The sequence below is a fragment of the Poromitra crassiceps genome (assembly GCF_964638095.1).
Source record: "Poromitra crassiceps genome assembly, chromosome: 4".
NCBI classification, from domain to species: domain Eukaryota; kingdom Metazoa; phylum Chordata; class Actinopteri; order Beryciformes; family Melamphaidae; genus Poromitra; species Poromitra crassiceps.
In genome coordinates this window covers 13834980-13851081 of record NC_139626.1, presented here as the reverse complement: position 1 = coordinate 13851081, position 16102 = coordinate 13834980, and the positions used below count along the sequence as shown (strand labels likewise).

At 44.2% G+C, this 16102-nt stretch overlaps 1 protein-coding gene across 1 annotated transcript in view; it reads left to right on the top strand.

Annotated features, from left to right (window-relative positions):
• The window catches only part of sh3bp1 (SH3-domain binding protein 1), a 30115-nt gene extending 14159 nt beyond the window's left edge, over window positions 1–15956 (top strand). The window contains exons 11-18 of the mRNA XM_083636162.1: window positions 727–838; window positions 1373–1454; window positions 1544–1624; window positions 3266–3379; window positions 4193–4290; window positions 5187–5352; window positions 6114–6454; window positions 14653–15956. Of these exons, the coding sequence (XP_083492288.1) occupies window positions 727–838; window positions 1373–1454; window positions 1544–1624; window positions 3266–3379; window positions 4193–4290; window positions 5187–5352; window positions 6114–6454; window positions 14653–15083 (1425 nt within the window). The 3' untranslated portion in view covers window positions 15084–15956. The remainder of the gene's footprint in view (window positions 1–726; window positions 839–1372; window positions 1455–1543; window positions 1625–3265; window positions 3380–4192; window positions 4291–5186; window positions 5353–6113; window positions 6455–14652) is intronic.
• The last annotated feature ends 146 nt before the right edge of the window (window positions 15957–16102 follow it).

Here is a 16102-nt window from a genome sequence, read left to right as displayed (position 1 = left end):
AAATTGAGTAATTCTTCGATTCAGATGACACCAGAAACTTTGCTCTAGCTTTAAAACAGCCCGCTACAGCAATTTGATGGGCTACATCACCCACATATGTCATATTAATCAGATTAATAATGTTGCATGTGCAATGTGCATCCTGGATATAGTTTGTTACAATAGCGTTAGCTCAAATGCTAATGTTAAACAGTATGTGGAATGACAATGCTAACACTATTACTGCCATGTTCTGGGATGTACAGTAAAATAAAAACACAGATTTGGGTGGTCTAATCTAACCAAAAACGTCAGTCAGACATTTTATCCATAAAAAATTCTGGGAATTCTGAATAAACAGTATATTATTTACTACAGCTTTCATTACTGTTGATGTGGGAGCTGCCAACCTATATTTTGAGGACGGGGTCGGTGAGGTTCCCTCGAGTTTCAGAGTAGCAAATGCGAGTTCAGGTGACGTCACAGTCCTGTCTGTGAACTAGGAAATTTCCAGTTCACAGTTCTCCTGCCTCTCATTCACCACCATCTCTCTCTCTCTCTCTCTCTCTCTCTCTCTCTCTCTCTCTCTCTCTCTCTCTCTCTCTCTCTCTCTCTCTCTCTCTCTCTCTCTCTCTCTCTCTCTCTCTCTCTCTCTCTCTCTCTCTCTCTCTCTCTCTCTCTCTCTCTCTCTCTCTCTCTCTCTCTCTCTCTCTCTGCCTCACTCATCACCCTCTCCCTGTGCCTCAGGGTTTGTTTCGCCTGGCAGCAGCAGCCTCGGTGGTGAAGAGGCTGAAGTCTTGTCTGGATGGAGGAGTGGTGGACTACAGCGAGTTCAGTACAGAGCCTCATGCTGTGGCAGGTAAGTAATGGGGTGGGGAAAGGGGGTGGGGTGTGAGAGATAGGAACCAGGGACAGGAAGTGAAATGTGCAGAAATATGTTTTTTAATTAGAATATAGCATCACACTGAAATACGTGTATCATTAAAACATGCCTCACATTATAAAAGAGAAAAGAAAACAATGGGTAAATGTTAATTTTGAAACAGATAAAACAATGTGGCAATATAAGCAAGACAATACATTTATACAAAAAATATATCTATACATAATAACCTCAGTCAGGTTGCGGATTTAAAAAATATTCTATGTGTGAAGTCTAAGATTCCTTTTGTACTGTGTACTCCGTTGTTATCAACTATTATTGCTAACAATGGCTAGCCTGGCTAGAGCTAACCATGGCTGGTTTTCCGATTGCTTTATTGGAGCGCGGTCAACTCGGGTGTGACGTCATTCAGCTGGGAAATTCCTAGTTCCCAGTGCAACTGTAATGCATAAAAAGCTAGTGTTGTGCTGCCTGGTGAAATGATGGATGTTTGTCTCTGTGGTGTGGCAGGAGCTTTGAAGTGTTACCTGCGTGAACTTCCTGAACCTTTAATGACCTTTGAACTCTACAACGATTGGTTTAAAGCAGCGGGGTCTGTATTATCTTCTATGGTCTCTATTTGACGCATTTCCACTTTGGTTTCCAGTCTGCTGGTTTCTTACGTTTGATTTCTGTCTGTAGGGAAAAAGAACCGACAGAGAAACTGGAGCAGTTCAAAGTGTTGCTGAAGAAGCTGCCGCCCGAAAACTACAACAATCTCAGGTGTGTCCTGTCTGGAATAACCTGCATTCATCACAACTATAGAGCAGTGGTTCTCAAAGTGGGGTCTGGGGGTTCCCCAGCAAAAAGGGGAATCATTTATTTTCACAAGTAACACAATGAGAGAATGTATGACTGTTTTTCTAAAAGTGTGACAACACTCCCACTCTGCTGGCCCTGTCTTGCGGGACCTGGTATTAGGGTTGTTAGGCTGATTGGGTGCACCTGGGCCCGGTGTACTCCTTAGCTTTTAGAAGACCTTCAGACCATTCAGTCTCTCTCCCTCCTCACCGATGCACCCTTTGTTCTGTTTTGTTTAATGTACCGTAGTTTGTGTTGTCTAGTTATTCTCCCTTAGTTTTACTTAATAAATTAATGTTTGAACTTTTCATTTGGTGTATGACGTCCCTCATTTGTTACTTCCTTGTGTAACATTGTCGGTTCTCAAAATAGAATCAGGCTCGTGTCTTAAATGAACCAGACCCGCTACAACAACGATAGAACCAGCTAAGCAAAAAGGTTGTCACTGAGGAAGGTATCAAAATAGGGAGTGGACTCACCTAGCGTGCTGTTCGGGCCACACAGCAGGTCGGGCTGTGCAGATAGCTTCACTTGGCCAGCTCAAGCTGAGGTGTGGAGGCTAGACAGGATTGGCCTCCGTGTGTTGGCTTTGATGCTGAACAAAAATATCTCCAAAACAGGGGGATTAATAGAAACTGGGAAACAGGTCCGACAGAGAAAATATGGCTTCCGTGATCACACTGGTAGAGGAAAATGGCAGCGAGAGGGGGTGCTCACCTGAGATGCCACGCCATATAACCTATCTCTAAGCCACTCCCACTTCCTGGATGACAACCCTTTTGCTACGTCATACCAATAATAATCAGGGATAACCACATGTAACGACCTGTGACACTTGATACTGTAGTAGTCCATTAATGTGGGTCAACCTCTCACTAATTGCAACAAAACCAAAGTCGCAAAGAAAGTCGCAGTTTGTCGTCAAACTGAAACAGGGGTTAGTTTCGTATAAAAACTACATAGCTCATGGAAGCTTGTTGCATGTCGCCGGTCTTCAGCTTTGCCGGTAGAGAAAGTGACGTCACTTAGGCGACAGTGTATGTAGTCTTTCTGATTTAGAACTTCTAGTGCAACAGTTTGGCGACAAACTGCGACTTTCTTGACATGCAGCACTGGTAAAGGGAGAAAAGCAGGAAGTGACGTTCACTTTGCCTCTCTATAAAATATGGACGTCATGACAGCACCTCAAAAGTGAAGCCAAAATATCTCGAACGCCCCCTGGTGACTGGTCCCATTATAGGCCATAAGATAGATGGATAGATAGATATGCTTTACTAACGTGTCATGCACCATAGGGTCCCCAGCCCGTATGGTCTTACAAGACACAGATCCTTCAAGTTCAACAAAACAAACAAATTAACAAGCAAGTTACAATGAGTTCATCCGTACATGTGCAAAAAACAAGATATAATCATATAATCAATATTATAAAGTCAATGGTCCCATGCTAGATCCATCGGACCACAAAACCCTCTCAAATCGTTTTTCATCCAGCTGTTTAATCCTCCATGATTTACTTCCTCGTTTACCCACCCAACTTTGCTCCTCCCTCTTTCTGCTCAGGTACCTGGTCCAGTTCTTGTCTCTCCTGTCAGAGCATCAGGCCGTGAACAGGATGACTCCCAGTAACATCGCCATCGTCCTGGGCCCCAACCTGCTATGGCCACGCGCTGAAGGGTGGGTACTGACCAAGCGGCAACCATCGTATGTAGCTGACGTGGAAGTACCGTACCAAAAACAGTTCTCAAATGGCCACTTGAGGGCTGGCTGCAAAAGCGAGCATTCCCCACAGACCCCGCCATGTTAAAACCTTCATACATTCCTAACAACCGACTCACATCAAAGGTCCTTTAGCAATTAATTGACCATTTATGGGCAATTAAGTCACAAAGGGATACAACCGGTGTTAGAAAAATCTGCTAAATCTTGCAGTGCACCGTAACATGGGCGTTACGTTTCTGATTTTTTGCTGTTCATCTGTCATTAACGTGATGAATTAGGTGGTTAATTCTGAACAATGCTGTTCATGCTACATACCAAATTAATCGTCTGAATTTTGCGCATCGAACCGTGTCTTCCTTTTTCGGATCAGATCAACACAGCGGAAGTTATAGCCGTCCGTCTTTGTACAAAGACAAAGACAACATTTCAGATTATTTGGCTTTTTCAAATGGCTTTTTGTCTGACTTGATGTAGACTACATCCTGACTTGATGTAGTCTACATCCTGACTTGATGTAGTCTACATCCTGACTTGATGTATACTACATCCTGACTTGATGTAGACTACATCCTGACTTGATGTAGACTACATCCTGACTTGATGTAGACTACATCCTGACTTAATGTAGACTACATCCTGACTTGATGTAGACTACATCCTGACTTGATGTAGTCTACATCCTGACTTGATGTAGACTACATCCTGACTTGTTGTTGGAGGTGGGTATTTCTAGTCTTCAATCTAAGCCTGGTATGTTTGTTTCTTCAGGGAGGACACTCTGTTGGACATGGCGTCCGCCTCTTCAGTCCAGGTGGTGACGGTGGTTGAGCCTCTTATTCAGCACAGCAGCAGCCTTTTCCCAGAAGGTACACAGACACACAATATGTCATGATTACATATTGTTACATAAATATTGTTATTACATTGTAATATGTCATTTAAGCCACTTTGAGACAGGAACTCTGGACTATGTCCTTTCATATAAGATGCATTATATTATTATTGGGCAGGGTGGTTGGTCTGTGCTGCAGGAATCGCAGTGTGAGACAGACTTTTAATTCAGTTTTTCAATGTAGACTAGCCTACATCAGAGATATTTATCAGAAGGCAATTCTCCACTCCATGAAAAAACCTTCAGCACATTATTCTGGATTAGAAAACATGCGGTAGCTATGTGCCAAAAAGTGAGCCGTTTGTGATGTACCAAATAACGGGACGCGCAACAGAAGTAATCCCAACGTCATCAACATGCCCACTCGCTCGCTCTGCACAAGTATTCAAACATGAGCCGATCTGCGAGCGACACGGACATAGTACTAGAGGCTTGGGTGGTTAAGATCAGTTTGTGTGGCCGCGCACGTTCCTACATACACCCCATCCAAGTAACGTCTGTTACTGCCCTGATGAGGGCCGGTGGCGCCGAAACATGCTGGTGTTCTAGGCTTTTTAATTTGTTCAGAAATTATCTAACCATTCTATTCAAGCTGTTTTAATCTGAAGAAGAGTGCCTTGGTTCAGCCCTTTTTTTTTTGTTGATTTATGTGCTCCCCTACTTCTGACCAAAGAGCACCTTCCTACAGTTTAACCTCACCTACTTTGAACGCCGCTGCCCTCATTTTATGATCTTCTAACGTCTGGATAACTTCAGGAGTTCACTGCATGTCTGAAAAGGGCTTTAGATGTGTGTCAAGGTGGCTTTCAGCCTGTCTGATGCAGCGCTGTTATAAAGTCGCTCAACGTTTCTGGTCTCTTTTCTCTCCAGACATGTACTTTGAGATCCCTGAGCTTCCAGACAGCCCAGACCCCTGCCAGTCTTTTCCCACTGCCCAGTCTCTGCTGTCAGAGAAGGAGAAACTGAGCAGAACGGCCTCCTCTTCCTCCACAGCCTCGTCTTCCTCCTATCACTCCGCTCTCTCCAAGACAAACAGGTACAGCTCTGGGAGGAAACTACAAGAGAAGCAGGTACAGCTCTGGGAGGAAACTACAACACCCACCAACCCCAAATCCTCATTAGCTGTATTGATAATAATGTGGATTTTGTGCTGAAGTTTGAATTTGGTGAATAAGTCAGTGCCAAAAAGTGTTAGGAAATATATTTCAAGGGTGTCCAGGTAGTGGAGCGGTAGATTCCCTGCCTGGTTGCAGGTTCAAGCCCCCTTGTTGCCTCCGGCTTGGTCGGGCATCCATACAGGCACAATTGGCCGTGTCTGCGTGTGGGAAGCCAGATTAAGGGTATGTGTCCTGGTCGCTGCATTGGCGCCTGTTCAGGGGGAGGGGAACTGGGGGGAATAGCGTGATGCTCCAACGCGCTACGTCCTGCCGGGGAAACTCCTTGCTGTCAGATGAAAAGAAGCGGCTGGCAACTGCACATGTATCGGAGGAAGCATGTGCTAGTCTACAACTCTCCCCAGGTTGGCAGAGGGGGTGGAGAAACAACTGGGACAGCAGGGGGAATTGGCCAATTACAATTAAGGAGAAAAAAAAAGGGGGGGGGGGGCGAGATTTCTTGTGATAAAAAATAAATTTGGTGAATTTAATTTGGGCAAATAGCATGAATCTATAGCATCTCGATTAGTGGGGATATTTTTAGTGGGGATATTGTCTTGTTTATTGCAGTTTTAATGAGTTTATCACTGTAATTATGTGAAGGATTTGAACTCGTGTGTGTTTCTGCTGTCCTTCTCCTCAGCATAGACAGCAGTGGGAGCTACTGCCTCATGAAGTCTGGCTCTGTGAGTCGCGGTGCGGTCACCACATGGGGCTCTCCCGCCTCTGACTCATCAGCACCGACCCACCAGAACCTAACAACAACCAGCAGCTCCTCCTCAGCCCTCGCCCCAAGTCCCACTGCAGCCTCCGCTGTCCCCAGCTCCGCGGTGACCCAAAATCCATCCCCCCTTCACAGAACCACCCCGGCTCCAAACCCGGTCCAGGCCAGGAGTCCCACCCAGAAGCAGTATCCGGATCCCAACCAGCTGGATCCAATCTCGGAGGCCCCACCGGAACCTCCCACAGCCACACCGCACAAACGTAGGTCCATCTCCACCAAACTCCATGATAGTCTAAGTGCATGTTCATGTTCACAGCAGCCATGTTGGGAGCAGTTTATTCAAACTCTGGATCATTTGCTGCTGTGGTTTTAGAGGTACAATGAGATTAATGTTGACACCTAATGATAACACAGTCCGCGGGCCGCAAGTTGAGTATCACTGCCCTAGGACCTAGGGTCCTAGGTCTTCTAGTTTCATATGATAGCAGGCTCTTCATGCTAGCTTTAAAAACGAGCCTGCTACAGCCTCTGAAAGACACTGATGTCAGCCGCAGATGCAGGGGCCCGGCGCCCTCAGGATTTTGGAGTGGCACTTGGGGTGGCCAATCAGATTTCAGGGTGTGGCCAGGGCCACCCCTGGCCACCCCATAGCCATGCCCCATGTAATTAAGGTAGTTAGTAGTTGTTAGTTAAGGTACTTAGTAGTTGTTAGTTAAGTATTTTGTGTGAGCTAATCTAAAGTGAGGACTATCTATGCCTTACAAAGCATTTATAAATTAGATTAAATACAATTATTGAATTAGCTTATTAATCAGGAATAAAACATTTATAACTGTGTTTATGAATTACTTACAAATGCTTAGTAATGTATGAACAATGCTTTATAAATCATGAATTAAGTATTTACTAATAATGAATGCTTATAGTGTACGAATAGTGTATCATTATTATAAAGTGTTACAGATGTATCTTTATTGTATATTTTCATCTTAAAGGTATGTACTTCCAGTCCTTCCTCTCACAACCATACTGTACAGTAAAATGGTGGCTTCTTAGTGCAAAAGACTGCATAGAGAGAAAAAGACGACCGCCCTTGGCTTTAACAGCCAGGAAGTACACAGGAAACAGGAAGTCTCCTGGCTCACAGGAAGTGACCAAAATATCAGCCTTGAAGGTCATGTATTTTTACTCTGAGATGCTACTGAGATGCTAGAGGCACTGTTGTCCATCCCATTTGAGTTCCATTTCTATTGATGTTATTGTCTATCTGACATAGTGTAATCAACTGGCTTTTCACTGATAATTAAGAGAGATGGACAGACAAGACAGACAGACAGACAGACAGAGAGTCAGACAGACAGACAGACAGACAGACAGCCAGACAGACACAGACAGAGACAGAGACACACAGACAGACAGATGTGAAAACAACTGTCTAATTGTCTAAATGTATCAATGTCCTGTTTCCATGTTATGTCAGAGCTACAACATCATGTACTGAAACTAAATACCACCAACCTGGTTGCGTGGCAATAAAAGTATCTGAAAAAGTATCTGAAACAATAAATATAAGGTGTGAGTTCAGGTAAAGACCCCACCTCTGCAGATATTATGGCATTTTGGACTTGACTGTACATCAATTATATTACATTCTCAATGTTGCTGCCACGTGAAAACATTGGGGCTCTATCTTCCCCCTGGCCTTAGGCGCTAAACTGCCGTTAATCGCAAAAAAAACACGCTTTGCGCCTGCCTACCCGTGACTCGGGAAGATGTTTTTAGGCACCGAAATGCGCTTTACGCTGAAGAGGCGTGGTCCAGTGCCAGAATAGGCCAGAATGGGCATTTCGGCCTTAAATACCAGCCTAAAGCTATCTTCCCAACTGGTGTTAATTTTTTAGCGTTAGCGCTTTTCAAAATGCATCTCCCAGCATGCATTGTGGCTTAATACATTTTGACAAGAAAAAGCAACCAAATCAGCCTAAGTAGGCTAAGTGGTAGATAGAAATAATATTTATGTTAACACAACATGCAATTCTAGAACATTTCAATATTGGACAAAATAAAACATAAAAATCAAAACAGAACCCTATGTGAAACATACATGTAATCCAGGCCATATATATATCCGTCGCAAATACAAGGTGTTATAGTCGAGTGACAACCGTAACACCGTTGCACTGTGATGTTCTGTGATGTCCGCTCCAACAAGACTTAGCACGTAGCCTACTTTTTCAACAAAAACACATTTATGTGTTTTTATGTTTTACAGTATGTGTTTATGACTTTACATAATGTATATTTATGTCATTTAGCCTGTGCTGTGATGTGCAGGAGCAGCAGGTAGCCTACAAGTTATAAGCCTATCCTGAATGATCCGAGTGGGGGTGCTTGTTCACTATTGTGAAAGTTATGTGTTTACAACATATAAAGATCATGGAAGTGGATGGTATCAGGAATGTCACCGATAGTTAACATTCTATATTGTACAGGGAGACCATCAGCCCTGCTGAACAGATCTGTATTTGCCTGGCTGTAGGTTGAATCGTTTTATTCAAGCTATGATCTGTGATGCGCTGAGATATCCAAATTGGCATGAAGAGATGACAGCATGCAGCCGCAACCGGACTGGATCGAGTGGATTGGAGCTTGGAAGGGAAGAATGTGACTGCTTTACTGCAGATCACCAATGGCCACAGTTGTGAATAATTCTACGCTTAAAAAGGCGTAGTTAAATGGTTAGCGCCGAGGGAAAATTAGGGAATGCATCTGACCACGCCCACTAATAGCGCTGCGCCTGGCCTTAAACGCTAATTTAAGGCCAGGGGGTAGATAGAGCCCACAATCTCCAATTTTGTTGATTTGCATGTCTTCATCTCAGTTGAAGGGTTGCATGTTTCTGCATGTCTTCATCTCAGTTGAAGGGTTACATGTTTCTGCATGTCTTCATCTCAGTTGAAGGGTTGCATGTTTCTGCATGTCTTCATCTCAGTTGAAGGGTTGCATGTTTCTGCATTTCTTCATCTCAGTTGAAGGGTTGCATGTTTCTGCATGTCTTCATCTCAGTTGAAGGGTTGCATGTTTCTGCATGTCTTCATCTCAGTTGAAGGGTAGCATGGTTGCATGTTTCTGCATGTCTTCATCTCAGTTGAAGGGTAGCATGGTTGCATGTTTCTGCATGTCTTCATCTCAGTTGAAGGGTTGCATGTTTCTGCATGTCTTCATCTCAGTTGAACGGTTGCATGTTTCTGCATGTCTTCATCTCAGTTGAAGGGTAGCATGGTTACATGTTTCTGCATGTCTTCATCTCAGTTGAAGGGTTGCATGGTTACATGTTTCTGCATGTCTTCATCTCAGTTGAAGGGTTGCATGGTGGCATGTTTCTGCATGTCTTCATCTCAGTTGAAGGGTTGCATGGTTGCATGTTTCTGCATGTCTTCATCTCAGTTGAAGGGTAGCATGGTTGCATGTTTCTGCATGTCTTCATCTCAGTTGAAGGGTTACATGTTTCTGCATGTCTTCATCTCAGTTGAAGGGTTGCATGTTTCTGCATGTCTTCATCTCAGTTGAAGGGTTACATGTTTCTGCATGTCTTCATCTCAGTTGAAGGGTTGCATGTTTCTGCATGTCTTCATCTCAGTTGAAGGGTTGCATGTTTCTGCATTTCTTCATCTCAGTTGAAGGGTTGCATGTTTCTGCATGTCTTCATCTCAGTTGAACGGTTGCATGTTTCTGCATGTCTTCATCTCAGTTGAAGGGTAGCATGGTTGCATGTTTCTGCATGTCTTCATCTCAGTTGAAGGGTAGCATGGTTGCATGTTTCTGCATGTCTTCATCTCAGTTGAAGGGTTGCATGTTTCTGCATGTCTTCATCTCAGTTGAACGGTTGCATGTTTCTGCATGTCTTCATCTCAGTTGAAGGGTAGCATGGTTACATGTTTCTGCATGTCTTCATCTCAGTTGAAGGGTTGCATGGTTACATGTTTCTGCATGTCTTCATCTCAGTTGAAGGGTTGCATGGTGGCATGTTTCTGCATGTCTTCATCTCAGTTGAAGGGTTGCATGGTTGCATGTTTCTGCATGTCTTCATCTCAGTTGAAGGGTAGCATGGTTGCATGTTTCTGCATGTCTTCATCTCAGTTGAAGGGTTACATGTTTCTGCATGTCTTCATCTCAGTTGAAGGGTTGCATGTTTCTGCATGTCTTCATCTCAGTTGAAGGGTTGCATGTTTCTGCATGTCTTCATCTCAGTTGAAGGGTTGCATGTTTCTGCATGTCTTCATCTCAGTTGAAGGGTTGCATGTTTCTGCATGTCTTCATCTCAGTTGAAGGGTTGCATGTTTCTGCATGTCTTCATCTCAGTTGAACGGTTGCATGTTTCTGCATGTCTTCATCTCAGTTGAAGGGTAGCATGGTTGCATGTTTCTGCATGTCTTCATCTCAGTTGAAGGGTAGCATGGTTGCATGTTTCTGCATGTCTTCATCTCAGTTGAAGGGTTGCATGGTTACATGTTTCTGCATGTCTTCATCTCAGTTGAAGGGTTGCATGATGGCATGTTTCTGCATGTCTTCATCTCAGTTGAAGGGTTACATGTTTCTGCATGTCTTCATCTCAGTTGAAGGGTAGCATGGTTACATGTTTCTGCATGTCTTCATCTCAGTTGAAGGGTAGCATGGTTGCATGTTTCTGCATGTCTTCATCTCAGTTGAAGGGTAGCATGGTTACATGTTTCTGCATGTCTTCATCTCAGTTGAAGGGTTGCATGGTTACATGTTTCTGCATGTCTTCATCTCAGTTGAAGGGTTACATGTTTCTGCATGTCTTCATCTCAGTTGAAGGGTTGCATGGTGGCATGTTTCTGCATGTCTTCATCTCAGTTGAAGGGTTGCATGGTGGCATGTTTCTGCATGTCTTCATCTCAGTTGAAGGGTTGCATGTTTCTGCATGTCTTCATCTCAGTTGAAGGGTTGCATGGTTACATGTTTCTGCATGTCTTCATCTCAGTTGAAGGGTTACATGTTTCTGCATGTCTTCATCTCAGTTGAAGGGTAGCATGGTTACATGTTTCTGCATGTCTTCATCTCAGTTGAAGGGTAGCATGGTTACATGTTTCTGCATGCCTTCATCTCAGTTGAAGGGTTGCATGGTTACATGTTTCTGCATGTCTTCATCTCAGTTGAAGGGTTGCATGGTTACATGTTTCTGCATGTCTTCATCTCAGTTGAAGGGTTGCATGGTTACATGTTTCTGCATGTCTTCATCTCAGTTGAAGGGTTGCATGGTGGCATGTTTCTGCATGTCTTCATCTCAGTTGAAGGGTAGCATGGTTGCATGTTTCTGCATGTCTTCATCTCAGTTGAAGGGTTGCATGTTTCTGCATGTCTTCATCTCAGTTGAAGGGTTGCATGTTTCTGCATGTCTTCATCTCAGTTGAAGGGTTGCATGGTTACATGTTTCTGCATGTCTTCATCTCAGTTGAAGGGTTACATGTTTCTGCATGTCTTCATCTCAGTTGAAGGGTAGCATGGTTACATGTTTCTGCATGTCTTCATCTCAGTTGAAGGGTAGCATGGTTACATGTTTCTGCATGCCTTCATCTCAGTTGAAGGGTTGCATGGTTACATGTTTCTGCATGTCTTCATCTCAGTTGAAGGGTTGCATGGTTACATGTTTCTGCATGTCTTCATCTCAGTTGAAGGGTTGCATGGTTACATGTTTCTGCATGTCTTCATCTCAGTTGAAGGGTTGCATGGTTACATGTTTCTGCATGTCTGCATCTCAGTTGAAGGGTAGCATGGTTACATGTTTCTGCATGTCTTCATCTCAGTTGAAGGGTTGCATGTTTCTGCATGTCTTCATCTCAGTTGAAGGGTTGCATGGTTACATGTTTCTGCATGTCTTCATCTCAGTTGAAGGGTTGCATGGTTACATGTTTCTGCATGTCTTCATCTCAGTTGAAGGGTTGCATGTTTCTGCATGTCTTCATCTCAGTTGAAGGGTTGCATGGTTGCATGTTTCTGCATGTCTTCATCTCAGTTGAAGGGTTGCATGTTTCTGCATGTCTTCATCTCAGTTGAAGGGTTGCATGGTTACATGTTTCTGCATGTCTTCATCTCAGTTGAAGGGTTGCATGGTTACATGTTTCTGCATGTCTTCATCTCAGTTGAAGGGTTGCATGTTTCTGCATGTCTTCATCTCAGTTGAAGGGTTGCATGGTTGCATGTTTCTGCATGTCTTCGTCTCAGTTGAAGGGTTGCATGTTTCTGCATGTCTTCATCTCAGTTGAAGGGTTGCATGGTTACATGTTTCTGCATGTCTTCATCTCAGTTGAAGGGTTACATGGTTGCATGTTTCTGCATGTCTTCATCTCAGTTGAAGGGTTGCATGGTTCTGCATGTCTTCATCTCAGTTGAAGGGTAGCATGGTTACATGTTTCGGCATGTCTTCATCTCAGTTGAAGGGTAGCATGGTTACATGTTTCTGCATGTCTTCATCTCAGTTGAAGGGTAGCATGGTTACATGTTTCTGCATGTCTTGATCTCAGTTGAAGGGTTGCATGTTTCTGCATGTCTTCATCTCAGTTGAAGGGCTGCATGTTTCTGCATGTCTTCATCTCAGTTGAAGGGTTGCATGTTTCTGCATGTCTTCATCTCAGTTGAAGGGTTGCATATTTCTGCATGTCTTCATCTCAGTTGAAGGGTTGCATGGTTACATGTTTCTGTATGTCTTCATCTCAGTTGAAGGGTTGCATGGTTGCATGTTTCTGCATGTCTTCATCTCAGTTGAAGGGTTGCATGGTTGCATGTTTCTGCATGTCTTCATCTCAGTTGAAGGATTGCATGGTTACATGTTTCTGCATGTCTTCATCTCAGTTGAAGGGTTACATGGTTGCATGTTTCTGCATGTCTTCATCTCAGTTGAAGGATTGCATGGTTACATGTTTCTGCATGTCTTCATCTCAGTTGACGGGTTGCATGGTTGCATGTTTCTGCATGTCTTCATCTCAGTTGAAGGGTTGCATGGTTGCATGTTTCTGCATGTCTTCATCTCAGTTGAAGGGTAGCATGGTTACATGTTTCTGCATGTCTTCATCTCAGTTGAAGGGTTGCATGGTTGCATGCTTCTGCATGTCTTCATCTCAGTTGAATGGTTACATGTTTCTGCATGTCTTCATCTCAGTTGAAGGGTTGCATGGTTACATGTTTCTGCATGTCTTCATCTCAGTTGAAGGGTTGCATGATTGCATATTTCTGCATGTCTTCATCTCAGTTGAAGGGTTGCATGGTTGCATGTTTCTGCATGTCTTCATCTCAGTTGAAGGGTTGCATGGTTGCATGTTTCTGCATGTCTTCATCTCAGTTGAAGGGTTACATGTTTCTGCATGTCTTCATCTCAGTTGAAGGGTTGCATGGTTACATGTTTCTGCATGTCTTCATCTCAGTTGAAGGATTGCATGGTTGCATGTTTCTGTATGTCTTCATCTCAGTTGAAGGGTTGCATGTTTCTGCATGTCTTCATCTCAGTTGAAGGGTTGCATGGTTACATGTTTCTGCATGTCTTCATCTCAGTTGAGGGGTTGCATGGTGGCATGTTTCTGCATGTCTTCATCTCAGTTGAAGGGTTGCATGTTTCTGCATGTCTTCAGCTCAGTTGAAGGGTTACATGTTTCTGCATGTCTTCATCTCAGTTGAAGGGTTGCATGTTTCTGCATGTCTTCATCTCAGTTGAAGGGTTGCATGGTTACATGTTTCTGCATGTCTTCATCTCAGTTGAAGGGTTGCATGGTTGCAGGTTTCTGCATGTTTTGGTGCAGTGGTAGCAGTATTGCCTCACACCAAGGATGTCCTGAGTTCGATTCGATGCCCCCCCCCCCCCCCCCCCCCTTGTCTTCAGTGCCTTGTGTCCATGTGGGCTATCTCATGAAAAAGGGCCTTTCTGTGTGGAGTTTGCATGTTCTCCCCGTGCTCACCTGGGGTTTCCTCCATAATATGAACCCCCCACTAAAAACATCTAAGAAGATCGCCGCCTGACCAGTGACGACAGACGAAGATGCCCACTGCTCCTGGCTGCTCCCCGGAGGAAGGACATGCCTTTTATGGGTTAGAAACAGAGACTGATTTTCACCGGCCCTCGTGAACTGTGTGAGAGAGAGAGAGTGTGTGTGTGTGTGTGTGTGTGTGCGTGCATGCCTGCGTGCATGTGTGTGTGTCTGTGTCCTGGTTTCGTTTCCTCTGTGAGTTGGGCTCATGAAAGCCTTTCAAACCCCCATAGAATAAGATTAAAATCCATTCATCCAACAGCAAAGCTGCTTTATGTAGTTCCTGAAAAGTTGCTCATGTGTGCACATAAGAGGGGTTTGTGTTATCAACTCCTCCCATCATCTAATTGTTCCCAGCAGACTCTACATACTCTGATCTGTTTGTGACACTCTCTGTGTTTGCTTTCTTTCCCGGGCAGCTAAGAGAGCCTTCAACCAGAACAAACCCCCGCTCCAGGCTAACGAGCAGGTGCTGGTCCAGGTGTCCAAACCCAGAGTGCCGGTGCCTCCCAAGCCCCAAATCCCTCCAGCAGCCACACCAGCCCCTCTAACCCCTCCACCCTGCGCCGCAGCCCGATCAGCTCCTCTAACCCATGCACCCTGCGCCGCAGCCAGATCAGCTCCTCTAACCCCTGCACCCTGCACCGCAGCCCGATCAGCTCCTCTAACCCCTGCACCCTGCGCCGGAGCCCGGCCCCCAGTCCGGCCCAGGGCTCCAGCCCTGCCCAGTGCTCAACCTCCCGCCCCGAAGAAGCCTCCAGTCAAAAGGCCCGGAGGCAAATCCCCAAGCTGCCCTCCGCCCCTCCCTCCTCCATCACAGGCTAAACAGCTTCCTTCTGTAGCACAGTGAGAGACAGCGAGTGACATACTGGATGTGCCGCTCATTAAATGCTCACTTTGCCTATTTTCAAACAACTTTGGTATTACAAAATCGGTAGTATATGTAAATGAACAAGGTTTAACTTTGAGAGTTCCCCATTCATCCACGGAACTTCCTGGTCCAAATGACATCATAATGATGTCATTTGGAGCCGTTTTGCCATGGTGTCACTCTTACTATAATTATTGCTCTCTCTACCTTCATTCGCAGTACTTCCTGCACCAAATGACATCATGTCATTTTGGACCAGGAAGTACTGCGAGTGAACGGGGAGCTCTCGGTCTAGGCAAGATGGACGCAAGTCAAACATTGTTCATTTGCTACTGATTTTGTAACGATACAAAGCTGGTTGAAAATCTGCAAAATCGCCCTTTAAGTATGTGTGGATTGTCTTGTTGCACTTCTGAAAGATGAAATGTTTCAACAGCCTGGCTGTGTAAGTATAGATGAACCAGATTGTTGGTTTAAGGAAGAATCCACCTTCCGATCCTCGTACGCTGTAAGATATCATCAATATGTCATGTTCAATGCATTCCAGGAGTGATTTTCTTCTGTCATCTAGTTTTTGGGTGTATTTTTGGTTGTATTCTGACCTCTACTTCAAGTGTTGCATTAACAGTGTTTCAGTGTTTTAGGGTGGATTTTCCCTTTCAAATACAAACTAGTAGTATTCATGTGAGCGAAGTAAGTAATAAAAGTCATTCCCGTATAAAGGACCTGATTTCTGGTTTGACCTTTTGTCATTTCGAGTTGTTTAACTGATCATAAATGTTAAGCGTCCAACATTGTGTAAATAAAAGCACATTCAAGCTAATTAAAAACATCTTTATTGTTGTAAATTCATATCATCGTTGACTATCATTGCTATTGATTGCAACATATGGATGTAAGTTGCTGCTTCACTGCATGTGCTGTTAAGTACATATTAATAGGAGGTCAGTTGATATCTTCACGTACAGCTGTATAAAAGACAATATAAATGCTGGTTC